At 37.0% G+C, this 15,420-nt stretch overlaps 1 protein-coding gene across 1 annotated transcript in view; it reads left to right on the top strand.

Annotated features, from left to right (window-relative positions):
- The first annotated feature begins 459 nt into the window (after positions 1–459).
- LOC121369192 overlaps positions 460–15,420 on the top strand; it is a 79,076-nt gene continuing 64,115 nt past the window's right edge. The window contains exon 1 of the mRNA XM_041494110.1: positions 460–809. Coding sequence (XP_041350044.1) covers positions 527–809 — 283 coding nt within the window. The 5' untranslated portion in view covers positions 460–526. The remainder of the gene's footprint in view (positions 810–15,420) is intronic.

Genomic DNA, 15,420 nt, shown 5'->3' with positions numbered 1-15,420 from the left:
GCAGTAACCCTACAGTGAAATAGGCCTGTATTTTTCGGGAGATCGTGACTCAATCCCCGCCAGTCTAGACCCTCCCCTACATAATTTCCTGCACAAACACGCAGGCCTGTAGCCTACCTACATATACTAGGCCTAGCCTACGCCAGTATACGCACACCCTCCCTAAACCTTTTGAAAGCATTTATTTAAACAGTAAGCTAAATTATTTGTTTTCTTTCATATTCTTGAAGCAACTGAATTTAATTTCGTAAAGCTCTATTTAAAGAATGCATGAAATAGCAATATGATGTGATCATGTGACTATGATTCTGGCTGTCAGACGTAGACCGGTATCACCTGAGAATTTGATAGACGATCACGTGGTACGCAGCGGCTTTTGAATAGACTGGTTCTCAGTAACTATTCCACCTTATACGTAAACACATTATAACGCATGATGCGGAAAAAATTGTGAAACATCAACTAACATCCGTAGTGTCAATATTTTTGCAAGTTAACCGTTGTTTATTATGTAAAATATACGAATATGGCGAATCTTTTCGAACTTTTCGAATCGCCAAAGGTAAATAATGATGCAAGGAGCAAAAATGAGGAATGTGCCGAGATGTCATACTGTAATTCAAAGACTGTGTATATGTGTGACGAAACCGAGCAACAAATGAAAGCAGACGCAGCCGTTCAGTTTCAAAACAAAGATGGCGCGAAGTCATGTGAAACACTGGGCATTCGAAATGAATCAAAGTGCAAAACTCTTAAAGAAGACATAGCAGCTTCATTTACTATACCCAAACTTAACAGAACACATGTTGGTAAGGTTATATGTTTAACTTTTTTTTATTTTGGCAAAATGTCCTTATCATCCCCCCCCCCCCCCCCCCCATGTTTTTATATAGCCTATATCCTGGCGTCATATGTTTTCGATACGATATGCAAAAAATTAAAATATAATATAAACAATATTTCATACATACCTTTCTCATGTTACATTAGTTTATTGTGAAAAACTTATAATTTTCCATGAACGCCAAGTTTTCCTCCAAAAACACTGCCTGCTAAGTCGTACAGGTGTCTCCGCTATATGTAGCGACAAGCAAGCAAAGGGCCGCTACTCTAAACGCATTTTTCCGTTTTGACAAAATCGCGTCTCAGATTACATGCATTTTTCTCCAGCCTTACGTACATTAACGACTGGGGTAATCATGGGAAGTGTGCCGAATATGTAAACTAGGGTGATGAATGTATTAAATCACGTGACTCTGCCATTTTAGTGTGAAGTAGATATTGACGAATTTCTTTTTACAAATATTGATAAACACTTTAAAGGCATTTAAACTTCCAGACGCAATTTCATATATGTTTATAATATGATGGGAAATACTTTTAACAAATGATATTCACCAGTGACATATTTTAAAACAACCGTATTCATAGTTTGTTTATTTATAAAACGTTGGTACCGAGTAGTTATGGTGACTGGAAAAATACCTTGCAAGGGACATAACTTCTCTGGAATACCTTGCGAGGGACATAACTTATCTGGACGTACACGCCACTAATGGTAGTTGTGTTTCTTGATAATAGCTGTATACTTCCGTAAATGATATATAAATAACGTGGTAGACGTTCAGTAAAGCTTTTATAAGTTTAATTAATACCAAATTAGTTTGTTTTTGAAGAATAAATCACATTGAAAAAATATTGAGCAAATGAGGACCAAAACGTTTTTGTATAATGTTCAACAGAAAAAAAAATAATATAATATACAGCCATCGGTGATACAGTTGTAGAACACAATTGCACACTTTGGTTCAAAATGTACTCCTTTTTCTCTCTCTCTCTCTTTCGCCCATTTTTATTTTTTGGGACACCGAGTGTGAACAAAAGAAATTGTAGATTTTTTTACATAAATTAAAATCCAATATAGTAATTGGCCAAAAATTTCAATATTAGTAATTTTTGTTGCATTTGTATGTCTTTTATCATACCGTACTCCTTGATCGTGAGATACTCGTATGATTTTTGGTAACAGACTGATATGAACATTTTGATATTGATCATGAGGGATTCACTGCAAATTTCTCAAGCAACTAATAATTAAACAACATACTTCTATATTCATGATTAGCTTGTATTATTTTGTTTGTCATTGTTTTACCTGCACTTGTATGTATTTTGCAAAATATAAATTGGTGCTTTTCAAACAAACTATTTAAGATACGAACATCAGGAATATAATCATCATATTTAATGTTCAAGACAAAAAGTTTAACATTTTATTTAAAATGACAAAACAATTGTTCATACATACAACTAGCAAAACTGTGATTCTTGTTTCATTTCTGTTTACTACTAAAAACATGCTTGTTTTATTTAGGTATTGAAACTATTTCCTCGTTCCAGCCAGTGCACCACAACTGGTATATTAAATGCTGTGTATGTGCTATCCTGTCTGTTGGAAAGTGCATATAAAAGATCCCTTGTTGCTAATGGAAACATGTAGCAGGTTTCCTCTCTAAGACTATATGTCAAAATTACCACATCTGAAATCTAATAGCCGATGATTAATAAATCAGTGTGCTCTTGTGGTGTCGTTAACCAAAACAAACTTTAAACTTTGAAACCATTTTTATTTGTTCATCCTGTAATGTTGTCTTAAGTCATAATAACTAGGACTTTAAAATAATTCTAATATCAAAACTCGATTCATAATCTTGTAACATGATGCTTTCACAATCAACTGCTGCTTGTAAACGGTCTTTCAGCAAACTGAACCAGCTAAAAACAAAGCAAAGAAATAGAATGTCTCAGAAAACTCTTCAGTCTCTGCTGTGCATTATGCTTCTTGGCCCTGAAATAGAAAGTTTTGATCCAGAAGAAAGTATTCGACACTAGATTGAGTGTGCAAAATGTATACACCATGTAAATGGACACAGTCTTCCTACTGTGAATTCCTGTGGTGGCCATGTGGAAGAGTTGTTGGAACTTGATTAATTATTTTTGACCTTTGGATAAATTTGATGACATGGTTTATATTCTTGTGTGTTTTATGCTCTTGCTTGTCTGGCCTAAAATGAAAGTTACAACATGATTTAATTGTTTGTTTCATTTTACTGTTATATTTGTAAATTTGTAATGTTACAAATTATATAAAAATTCTAGTTATAATTGGTTAGGAATTTGGGCTAATGCTTTCTCCTGGTGGGCTAGTGGTTTTTGCAAACCCACTAGCCCTGTGGCTAGTGACCTTTGAAAACATTTGTCATATTCGGTCTTGTTTAATGCATGTTTTGTGTGTGTGTGTGTGTGTGTGTGTGTGAATAGCTATATATAAATTACTGTGTGCAACCGAATTGCAAATGCATGTACTGTTGGTGATGCGAAAGTCTTTCAGCTCAATAAATACATAATTATACATAAACGTTTGATTTGTCCCATAGTATGGTTTCACATTACATAGACACATATACCAATAAATAAACAGTTTAGTAAATTTGTATGAGTATTAGTAAATTTTATCACCAATTATTTATATATCCTTAGTAGAAATAATATATATAATTTGATTATTAATATGTAGCAACACTATAAGAAGTTTTCACTTTTCGACATTTCACATACACAATTTTGGCAGACGGGTCACATGTTTGACAGGGAGCTAAAATTACAGGGAGTGACTAAACATATTGAAATTGTGAGGATAGTTTGATGAGATAACAAGTAAAATTGTCATATTTTTTTGTTTTTGTTATACTGCTTCGTTTTAGTGTGATAAGGTGAAGACGCGTTTTTGCCAAAACCTCGAAATTAGCCTATGCAATACCTGTGAAATCGTCATTTTTCCGACTATAAAAAAGGTTTTTCTATGAAAAATTAAAACTTTTTGTTTATTTTCCTTCTAATTAGGTCTTTTGCTTCAGTTTACATAAAAAAAAGTTTTTAAAAAAGTATTAAAAAAAATGCTTGCTCTATGCTACTATATGTCATATGTTTTCGATAGTTTCATTGGTTGTCTATTTTTGTCCATCTTATGGCAGTGATAGGGGCTATACTCCGTGCAATAATTTACATCAAACTCTTCATTTGAAAATAAAATCATAAACTGTTTGCAAATTGTAAAAAAATATTGAATAATCTTCAGACCAATAGACAGTGTTCACTGAAAACATATTTATATTATGTTTTCGTCATGGCCTAATGTCTAATCCTCTTAGAACTTATACTTATCAATGACACCAAAATTCAGATTGTCACCTTAAGTACTCTGACAGAGGTACAGAACTATATATTTTCAAAAAATCTAATTCCACCAAACCACCTTTATTTGTAGTAAATGTAAATGCACACGTAAACATGCCCCACCAGAATTACTGAAAAGAACTTTGCTGTGAATGACATAAGAGGTAACCCAACCAGCCTTCCATAAATTGTATTGTTGAGTATAGTGATCATGTAGTATATCGTCTAACTTTGACAGGTCAGATGTCAGTGTTACAGACAATAACTGCAGGGATTTGTGATACCTGGATTTCGCTATGTGAGGCATTTCATTAGTACCAAAATATTGCATTATGAAAAACTGATAACATGAACATTATTTATGGTATATAATTAAAACATAAAGTTGACAGATTGTCTTGAAGCATTTTTAATATTGTGAGGAAAAACACACTTCGTTGTTTATGTTCAGGCTGATAATGACGTAATATCTCGCATAATCTCGCGATACATGCAGTTACAAACAAAGTATCGAAAACATATGTCTATCGAAATTGTATGACGGTACGATATATATATATATATATATATATATATATATATATATATATATATATATATATATATATATATATATATATATATATATATATAAAAAAAATTAATAATAAAAATTATAGCATGGAATAATTGTTAAGAATATTAGAAAACAAACCTAATGTTCATATTTCAAGGCCGTAACCAATAGGTCAGTTGGGAGTTGGTGGGGTGGGTGGGGCTGATCGACTTTTGAATCAGATGGAACTTGTGTGGGAGGCGTAGTGTGACAAGGCCAAAGTTGTGAAGTCTTATGATTTTGGGGTGTTACTCTCGAGTGCCAAATAAACGTACACCTACGTTTATTAAATTTGTGAAAAAAAATTGGTGTCGACGCTTATTCAGCACCCTATGTTTAATTACATTTTTCAAAAATGTAACCCCCTACGCTAATTCGGCACCCAACGCTTATTACAATTCTTAAGTTGTTATAAGGGGTACCTATTTTCCGCGATCACGGAATCGCGGGCGGAATTGCAAAATGTTAAACGGAATTTACAGTTTTCCGAGTTGTCAAATAAAATTCTAACTTTTGTGGTCAAATAATATATTTATTTATTTATTTATTAATATACATACATTGTTTTTCTGCTTAATTGATCATTTGAACCATTAAGGCACAACAAAGTATGTTACACTACGACGTTTCCGAACATTGTTGGCCGCCATTTTGTTTTTATCGTTCGGCTCGGTTCGGTTTTATTTGGTTGGGTAAATTCCTAGGATGCGTTCGATTGAGTGCTCGCCTGTAATCGATGCAACAGTTCATGCAAGCACTTTATATAAATTAATCAATTACACTTCAACACTTCATCTTTTCACCAAACATTGAAGACGGGGGGTACCGAATTCTTAAAGGTAAATATGACTTTTTTAAAGCTATCTATACTAGAGTACATAAAGTACAGTTCCTTTAGGATAAGGGGAACTGGCCCAAACTTTACCTACATTCTTTCCTCATTTTATATCTATATATTTGTTTACATTACAAATTCCACTCATTTTAATTACAAATTCCACTCGACCTTTTTATTTTTCCTTGCAAATAAAGTTTATTAGAAATTAGCGAGAAAACATTAAGTTGATGAAATTACGTTATGTTATAATTGACCATGTGTTAAATATAGGAGATGAATCTAGCGAGCTGTCATCCATCCTGATTGTTTTGGTTTTCTTGCATGGAACTTTTGGATTTTTTTTCAAAGCTGCAATCTCGCCTCACATTAATTATCATAATTTCATTTAAAAGTACAAACACACTTACAGTTTTAATTAATTGTGTGTGACAGTAACACAGTTGTAACAGTTAGATAATAGAAACATATGTTTATAGTGAACACATTTGTTAATACTGTGGAATTTACTACAAGTTATTTATTTCTGAGCCACTTGTTTTCTAAATTACATGTACACATGTACACACAACAATAGTATATTTTTGTTATTTCCAAAACACTTCTTTTTATTTTTACGTCAAACCAAATTGTTTTCATTACTAGTCAATTTTTACAATTTAGCTAAATTTCCACACCCTATGCTAATTCTGCACTCTACTCTTATTGGTTTTTAAAAAGATTTCCACACCCTGTGCTAATTCCGCACCCTACTTATAACTGATTTTAGAAAATTTTCCAGACCCTATGCTTATTCAGCCCCTATGTTTATTAGGCACTCGAGAGTATGGGGTCTTTCCCAAGAAATTTTGAAATACATGTATTGACCAGTCACCTCCACTTTATTGCTATTCTAAGGTCGACGACAGTCACCTTTCACAACCTTGCTTAGAGTTCGTATCGCTAAAGATCGAAAGGCATCCTAAGTCCAGAAGCGTCCTATTTTACATACAGCTTGTTTATTATGAATCTGTGCACGCGTGAACTTTGACAACACAATAATTCTGAACCAGGAAGTACTTGCTACTGATTAGGAAAAAAACAGGTGAAAAGTTATTTTTATACAAAATGCATTATACACGATCGTTATTTTAAATAGTAGCATCGATTAAAATCATATGCTATATTAATACCTACCTGCATCTAAATAATCAGGTCTACAGGCTGGTAGGTACTGGGTTCTGATCCCAGTCAAGGCATGGGATTTTTAATCCAGATGCTGACTCCAAACCCTGAGTGAGTGCTCCGCAAGGCTCAATGGTTAGGTGTAAACCACTTGCATCCATAACTAGTTCAACAAAGGCCATGGTTTGTGCTATCCTGCCTGTGGAAAGCAAATAAAAGATCCTTTGCTGCCTGTCATATGTGGGTTTCCTCTAAAAAAAAAAACCTGTCAGAATGACCATATGTTTGACGTCCAATAGCCAGTGATATACCAGTGTTCTCGCTGGGTGAAAAAAAAAGGGGGGGGGGGGGGGGGAGCTTGGTTACTATATTGGTGTGTTTTGGTAGACTTTGTTGAAAGACATACTCCTTATTTTGCCTACAGAAAAAAAGCAAAAAAGTTTATACGTAATACAAGCAGGCTCGTATTTTAATTGAACCGAAGATGTTATCAGTCTGATATCCACGAGCAGTTCCGGTTTTGCTGAACCGAGCAGTTTTTTAATATTATTTTAATAAAGATTTCAAGATATACGAAAAACAATAAAGATGTTTGTAAAGTGATCCCCTAATATCGGATAATTTTTTTTATTTCCATCTTCATCGAATAAATCGATCGCTGTGATACAATATTATCGTTTTTGTAGAAGCGGTGTATATATTATTTTGCACCCAAGATAAATGATTTTAATGATAAACACTACCACTTCCGTTGTTTTTATAAGCAGTGATAAATCCCCCAAAATGAAACGTTTACAATGTTTTATAAAGAACTGCTGAATAAACAGAATGACAGAAAGTAAAAATCATCAGTTAAACCAATTATATAAATCTGCAATTGAGGACAAAATATCAGACGATAGTTAGTGGAAACAAAAGACAGAATGACTGTTCTGATCACATGACAAATTTGGCGCCAAATAAGTGGAGATTGCTGAATCCGTAAAAAAATAAAAATGTTATCATTGCTGGAATAAAATACAACTTTTATTGTGTGTATTAAACATACACATGGATACAGGTATGGACAAAATAAAGGCTGTTAAAAATACTGTTAAGTTACGCTAACTGTCGTAAATGGCTCATTTCGTGCCAACTCAACCAGAGGTTCCCGTGTCACCATCTCCAATTTTAAAAAATTTCACCCATTTATACTTCCATATAAATAATGGATGCATGCAAAATTTTACGGTCAAATTCTAATTAGTTTTGAAATTATGGTTGATCAAATGCAGGACCTGTTGTCCCATTTTTGACATTTGCAACTGTCATGTGATTTCAGGCACCTTTTGAATGCTAATAACTTAATTCATTATAAAGATATCAAGCTGCAATTTGCTATATGAGCTGATTCATACCTAGAGAATCTATAATTGTACTCATTTTGTACATATCTGTCATAGTTTCTGACCTGGAGACCCCTAGGACCGATTTTATATGTCTAGGTTATCGATGGGTTTTGGAAACATATGGTTTAAACCTAGGTTAAACCCTAGGCCATGTTTACTGTGCATTTCACATGTCTGGTTTTCAATAATCCTAGTTTAACACTGGGTTACAATTGTATTTTTTGTTTAAACCTGCCCTTGAGGTGGTTTTTCGCTGGGTTTGCTCAATGTAACTTTTCTTCATGGATAATTTCGGCAGCAAAATTGTGTTTTACGTCAATATTGCAGTCTTGAAATGTGAACGTATTTTAGAGATCATTTTAAGCCACCACAGAAGCGAATACAGGGTTCGAACCCCCTCCCCATTTAGACAAGATGCCCTTTTGCCTTTTTTTTAGCACGACTGTATAATTAGATCCACCCCTTCACTATGTTCGAGGGAAACAAACAACAAAGCACCTGAGGTATATAGAGGATAATAAATGAGATACCAGTTATCAAATTTATGTCCCGACTCAAATCATTTTTAGTATTTCATTCGTAACATAAATGTGATAACAAGTGGTACCGAGTTTGCTATTCTATTTATTATCCTAGCTATGTTTTCTCTAAACGCCATTATTTTAGATGCACATGCATGGGCGTCGATCGGTGGGGGACGGGGGGCGTGTACCCCTCACTTTTCAACGCCAGGGGACAATCTATATAAGTGTCCCCCCTACCTTTTCGTTTAGCAAAAGCAACAACACCACCAACAAAAAGAACAACAGCAACAACAAAAAACAAACAAAAATTAAACGTTTAACCACTGAAGTATAGCTTTTTGATTTTCATTGACATTCCTCTCTCTCTCTCTCTCTCTCTCTCTCTCTCTCTCTCTCTCTCTCTCTCTCTCTCTCTCTCTCTCTCTCTCTCTCTCTCTCTCTCTCTCTCTCCCTCCCTCCCTCCCTCCCTCCCTCCCTCCCTCCCTCCCCAACACACACACTAACTTGTCCCTCCACTTTTAAAGCCAGATTGACGCCCATGCGCACATACATGTACATGTAGGCTATTGAAACAATGTAAACCACTTTACACACATGTCACGGGGATCCTACAGGGTGTATATACTACCAAATCAAATCCAATAGACGACAATAGTAACATATGTGGCTAAAACTCCTACCTGCAACGTATCAACCGACATAAACGCCATGGATATAAATACTACCACCCCTTACACTTAAAGTGAATCAGAAAAAAATGGGGGTCAAGCTGCTCGTTTCTGAGATAACGGGTAGCGTCTATGACTACCCTAGTTTCGCACAAAATTCGAGTACTTTTTTTTACAGGTGCCCCATACATGTTTCAAGCACAAGGCTACTTGACACATTGGTACTAGATGAAATAAAATTGCACATTTTTTTTACCCAGAAGAAACTATTATTCTTTACAACCAACACACTCACATTTATAACCAATCACAGGACTTGTGGTGTTCACTTCTCTATCAAAAGTTCGGTGCACCTCGAACTTTGACCTAGCCGGAAGTTATTTGGTTTAGTACTACCTACAATACCCGTAACTGAATGAAACACGATTATCCAAATATCTCTCCTAACTGTATATCTATTAGATCTCTCTGTAACGGGCAGTTCAAAAAACCTGCGTGGCTCGTCTAGGTATGATCAGAGATAACATCTTGTATAAAGTATATATTATTATAGGACGTTTAGTTCACTAGAAAACACAACAAAACATAATACACTTTGGAATCTGTATTAATACTACGCTAACAAATGTACTGCCGCAGTAGTTAATTAACAACAACAAATAATAACAACCCAGAACTGATCACTTAATTAGTTAATCTCTAGGTGTCTAGTTTACACAATATTGTAATCACTTCACCGTGACACAACACCCACACGTGTGATAATTGAGAAACGCTTCCAGGGGAACTTAATTAGTAAAGGAATTACAACTATTCCTAACTGGTTAATTTTTAATTAATCCTTACTACTCATTCAGTAACGTGTGATAATTGAGAAACGCTGCCAGGGGAACTTAATTAATAAAGGAATTACAACTCTATTCCTAACTGGTTAATTTTTAATTAACCCATAACTACTCATTCAGTAACCTTGCAACACAGAATTAATACTGGTACCTATCACAATAAAGACAATAACCTACAGTTTACCTAGGTCCTCTAGGATGACTGGTTAAGCTTTATATATAGAACAGTGAGCCTACAGTTTACTGCGTCAGGTGACCGGCAGCACCGTCTAAATAATATTGGTATAATACAGTATTAAAATATTTAAAGTCACATCAATCACATCAAGGTTATACACAGAGCAGAAATAAAATATTTACCAGTCCGGACGGACAGCGATCCCTGGAAGCCTTCCAATATGTTTCTCCCCGATATCTCTAAAACCCTAACTATTTATCATAAAACCGAATATCGCCTGGGGGTACATCGCGGTCCTCCCCCTATTAAGTGATATTTCCACAGCGACCACGCCGGCATATTTTTCTTAGATCGCCAGACTTGATGACGCCTAGTCCGCCCGCAATACCCGGAACGTACCGAACTAGCGGAGGTATTACGTAACTACTGGTCTGGGTGTGTGTATTGGAAGAGCTTGACGACCGTCGCGAAGAGGTATTACGTAACAAAGTGCCCACCTAGGCTTAAATGCATATTGGAACTGCACACGGCCCTCTAAAACAATTAATATCGCCACAGGCGAAAACAAAATTAAGAGCATGTTCCGTCACACACCCCCACCTCAAAAAGGATATTTCCTCTACTCTAGGAATAGGGAAATATACTACATTAAAACAAACCGGCGTCGTGGCAGGCCATCGGTCTACAGGCTGGTAGGTACTGGGTTCGGATCCCAGTCGAGGCATGGGATTTTTAATCCAGATACCGACTCCAAACCCTGAGTGAGTGCTCCGCAAGGCTCAATGGGTAGGTGTAAACCACTTGCACCGACCAGTGATCCATAACGGGTTCAACAAAGGCCATGGTTTGTGCTATCCTGCCTGTGGGAAGCGCAAATAAAAGATCCCTTGCTGCCTGTCGTAAAAAAGAGTAGCCTATGTGGCGACAGCGGGTTTCCTCTAAAAACAGTGTCAGAATGACCATATGTTTGACGTCCAATAGCCGATGATAAGATAAAAAAATCAATGTGCTCTAGTGGCGTCGTTAAATAAAACAAACTTTACTTTACTTTTACATTAAAACAAAACGTGCGTTAACCGACACTTCCGGGCATTTATAACACATAATAATAAGGTGACTACCAGTAATCACACTGAGTCTCTGAGTCCCTGGTATACAAATAAAATATATAAAAACAAAACAGAAATCAAGAATGTCAACACATTATCATAACGTTCAGCTTCGGGACAGGGCATCAGCGATTACATTGGATGTGCCCTTGATATGTTCAATGGTAATTGGGAATTCCTGCAGAAGCAGACTCTATCTCAAACTCTCTGGTTGGAGGCTTTCATTAGGATGGTCCAGTCCGTCTTCGTCTTCTTGGAACAGCACAGCTCCAGCTCCCACGTCACTGGCATCCACAGCCAGTTTGAAAGGCATTCGGTAGTCTGGTGCTGCCATCACGGGAGACGAGGAGCGCATCTGCTTGAGACGGTTGAATGACTTCTCACATTCATGTGACCACTGGAACTTCGTTTCCTTCTTCTTCAGTGTCGCACGCTTTCCAGGCCTTCTCCGATAGGCATGCTGTCGAATCGGTGTAGCGTTGGGTTCCAAGCGCACATCCTGGCTTAAGGTATTGGTAACCGTTGGAAGGTCCTGACAAATGGAAACATTGTCTTGTATCAGCGTAGTCAACTTTTCTCGCTGGGGGTTCAAGTCTGCTAGAATCTGGCTGTTGGTTAATTTGATCTCTGCAGTCTTGACGTCATCACAGGAAATTGAGTGACGCTCAATTTGGACCGGTAACTCTGGAACTATCGGCAGTCTGTCAAAATAACCTTTTAGCAAATTGATGTGACAATACTTACTTTTCCTAACCCTATCAGGAGTGTTTATCACATACCCTGTCTCATTAACCTGTTTGTGCACAACATAGGGCCCGAAATACCTGTTCTGCAATGAACCCCGTTTAATGGGAAGGTACAGCAGCACCTTATCCCCTGGTTTAAATTCCCGACTCCTAGCCTTCCTATCAAACACTGATTTTATTTTGCTCTGAGCATGGCTCAGTTGCTTCCTAGCCTTCCTATCTCTAACTCTCTTATTCATTAATACTCCTTTGTCCATATCATAACCTGACATCTGATCCTCCATCTCACCCTCAGTTAACAATGTAGTGCGAGCTGCCAGCAAACTTGAATCAGCCTCCTGCTCTAGGATTAACTCTTGTCTATTACAAGGTAAGTCCCCTCTATCAAACAACTGGTTCATTTACCCTCTGCGGGAGAACAACAGGTTCCACCACATTTAATTCCTCAGTTGACTTATCTACCACTTTACTGATAACCTCATCCACTCCAATTTCATGGCTCACGCACGTATCAGACAAATCACAAATATCCTCTGGGTCTCGTGTTACCCTTCTGGCCATAGCCCTAGTCTTTACACACGCAGGATATCTAATCTCATTAACCTCACTCTCTTCTATTGGTAAAGTGCTGTCTTTAATTAACAATTGGTCACATTTCGGCTGACAACACTGACTAGTCGAATCATTACCCAACAAAACTCCTATGTTTTTAACAGGCAAGTCTGCAACACCCATAACGACTGGTCCCGTCACAAACTTTGAACACAAGAAAACGTTATGTAACCGGACAACCATTTTTTCTCCAGTAACCGAGGTTACGGCCAAACTACGTCCTGTATCTGAATTCTTAATACCAGCTAAACACTCCGACGTGATCAGTGACTGACTACAGCCGGTATCTCGATAGATTGATATTGCCTTAGGACTCAATTCTTGTTTCACATCACAAACCATACCAGTGGACACATACGGGTTTACTTTCTCTGCCATGGGACTAACCATTAACTCTCTCGCTAACGGAGCTGACCTCACTAAACCGACCACTTGCGCATTATCGCGTTTCCTTTTAAAACAGTCCCCGACAAGATGGTTATCCTTTTTACAGTAACTGCAATGTGGACGAAAAGTTCGTGCATTGGCTGATAATGCAGGCTTATCCTTACTTTGCCCACCAGGTGCATTCCTTGCCTGACTAGCTGACCAACTAGATGACTCTCCCCGATAGTTACTTTCCCGGGAAAAACCTGGCTGAAATTTCTTCTTATCACCCTGTTGTAAAGAGCTACCCTGTACTGCCTGAGCTTTGTGTATTAACACGTAATCATCTGCCACTATGCCTGCCTCCTCTATCTTTTTGACATCATGATCCTCTACATGAATACGTAAGCTAACTGGTAATCCATTTTTAATGTCCTGTAAGATCAACAACTCCCGTAACTCGGTATATGACTCTACCTGATGAGAAATCACCCATTTATCAAATATCCCTGCCTTCTTAGCCACAAACTCACTATAAGACTGACCCTGCCTTTTTCTCAACTCGCTATACCGTAAACGATAATCCTCAGGTCGTACTTCATACACCCTCAACACTGCCGCCTTAACTAGGTCGTACTGACTTGCTCGCTCATCACTCATTGAATTATAAGCTACACTAGCCTTCTCCTTAAACTTAGACACGGCTAACAATGTCCACTTAGACTGCGGCCAATTTAGCTGCTTAGCGGCCCCTTCAAAAAGTTGGAAGTACATATCTACCTCCTGTTTGTCAAATACAGGCGCTGATCTATAAGCCTCCGATATGTTAAACCCATTTCCGGCTTCCCGTCTAATTTCTTTAGTATTCAACTTTAACTCATGTTCCACTTTTAATTTTGCTAACTAGAATTCTCTATCCCTATCTCTCTCTCCTCTCTCTCTCTCTATCTCTCTATCTCTATCTCTCTCTTTACATCGTGGTCCTCCCCCTATCAAGTGATATTTCCACAGCGACGACGCCGGCATATTTTTCTTAGATCGCCAGACTTGCTGACACCTAGTCCGCCCACAATACCCCGAACGTACCGAACTAGCAGAGGTATTATGTAACTACTAGCCACATGGCCTCCGCACCTGGTCTGGGTGTGTGTATTAGAAGAGCTCGACGACCGTCGCGCAGAGGTATTACGTAACAAAGTGCCCACCTGGGCTTAAATGCATATTGGAACTGCACATGGCCCTCTAAAACAATTAATATCGCCACAGGCGAAAACAAAATTAAGAGCATGTTCCGTCACAACACTCTTCTGGATATTGCTATAACTTTGTATTTTAATCACGTTCACAGATAATTTTTAAAAACAAAAGTTATCGTTATTCTGCTAAAATATAAATAATGATTTGCGTTAAAATGACATTTTGTTATAAATTTAACATTAAAACAGTTGTGAAAACAAACTCATCAAAGTACATGACGTCATTTTGTGCATTTGCCAAATCGTGATGATGTTATATTTAGTACCGACAAAGTCATTGGTTTGTAAGCGTCAAATCATCCATAATTTTTGACAGAAAGTCACACCACTGCAGACTATATCTCACTGAGAAAATATGGAAAATATTTTCCCTGTTATGAGTGGTCACTGCGGTAATAAATATAGTTATTTACTAAATTAGAAAAAAATAATATCTTCATTGTGTATGAACTACACGAAAACGGGAAGTACTAGTATTGGAAGTTGATTGGTTACCACCGGTATCAAAGCAATAAACGTCTATCATAGACTGCAGTCTTATAATGATATACTTTCGTGTTTATCTCGTCTTAATAAAGGGGGAACAAGGCGGTACAGGCCCACAGTTTTAAAAATTTGACCATACGTAATCTCAGTGCCCTCAGGCGTACGCGTCCCATCTTTTAAAAAAAATATGTTAGAATTAAAGGAAAATGCCTATATAACAAAACGTTTTTCATATTTGCATTATTACAGCTATGTAGGGTTCTGTAAGCATTTGACATGGATTATAACTAATATTTGAGTAAAATGATGGAAATACATGGTGAAACGTTCTCAGTCAAGCTCATTTTGCCCAAATATGTCCATCATTTGTGGAGGTTTGCTAAAAAAAAAAATCGGGGGGGGGGGGGGGGGT

Source organism: Gigantopelta aegis, chromosome 3 (genome assembly GCF_016097555.1).
Source record: "Gigantopelta aegis isolate Gae_Host chromosome 3, Gae_host_genome, whole genome shotgun sequence".
Classification (NCBI taxonomy): Eukaryota; Metazoa; Mollusca; class Gastropoda; order Neomphalida; family Peltospiridae; genus Gigantopelta; species Gigantopelta aegis.
This window is presented reverse-complemented; position numbering and strand designations above follow the sequence as displayed.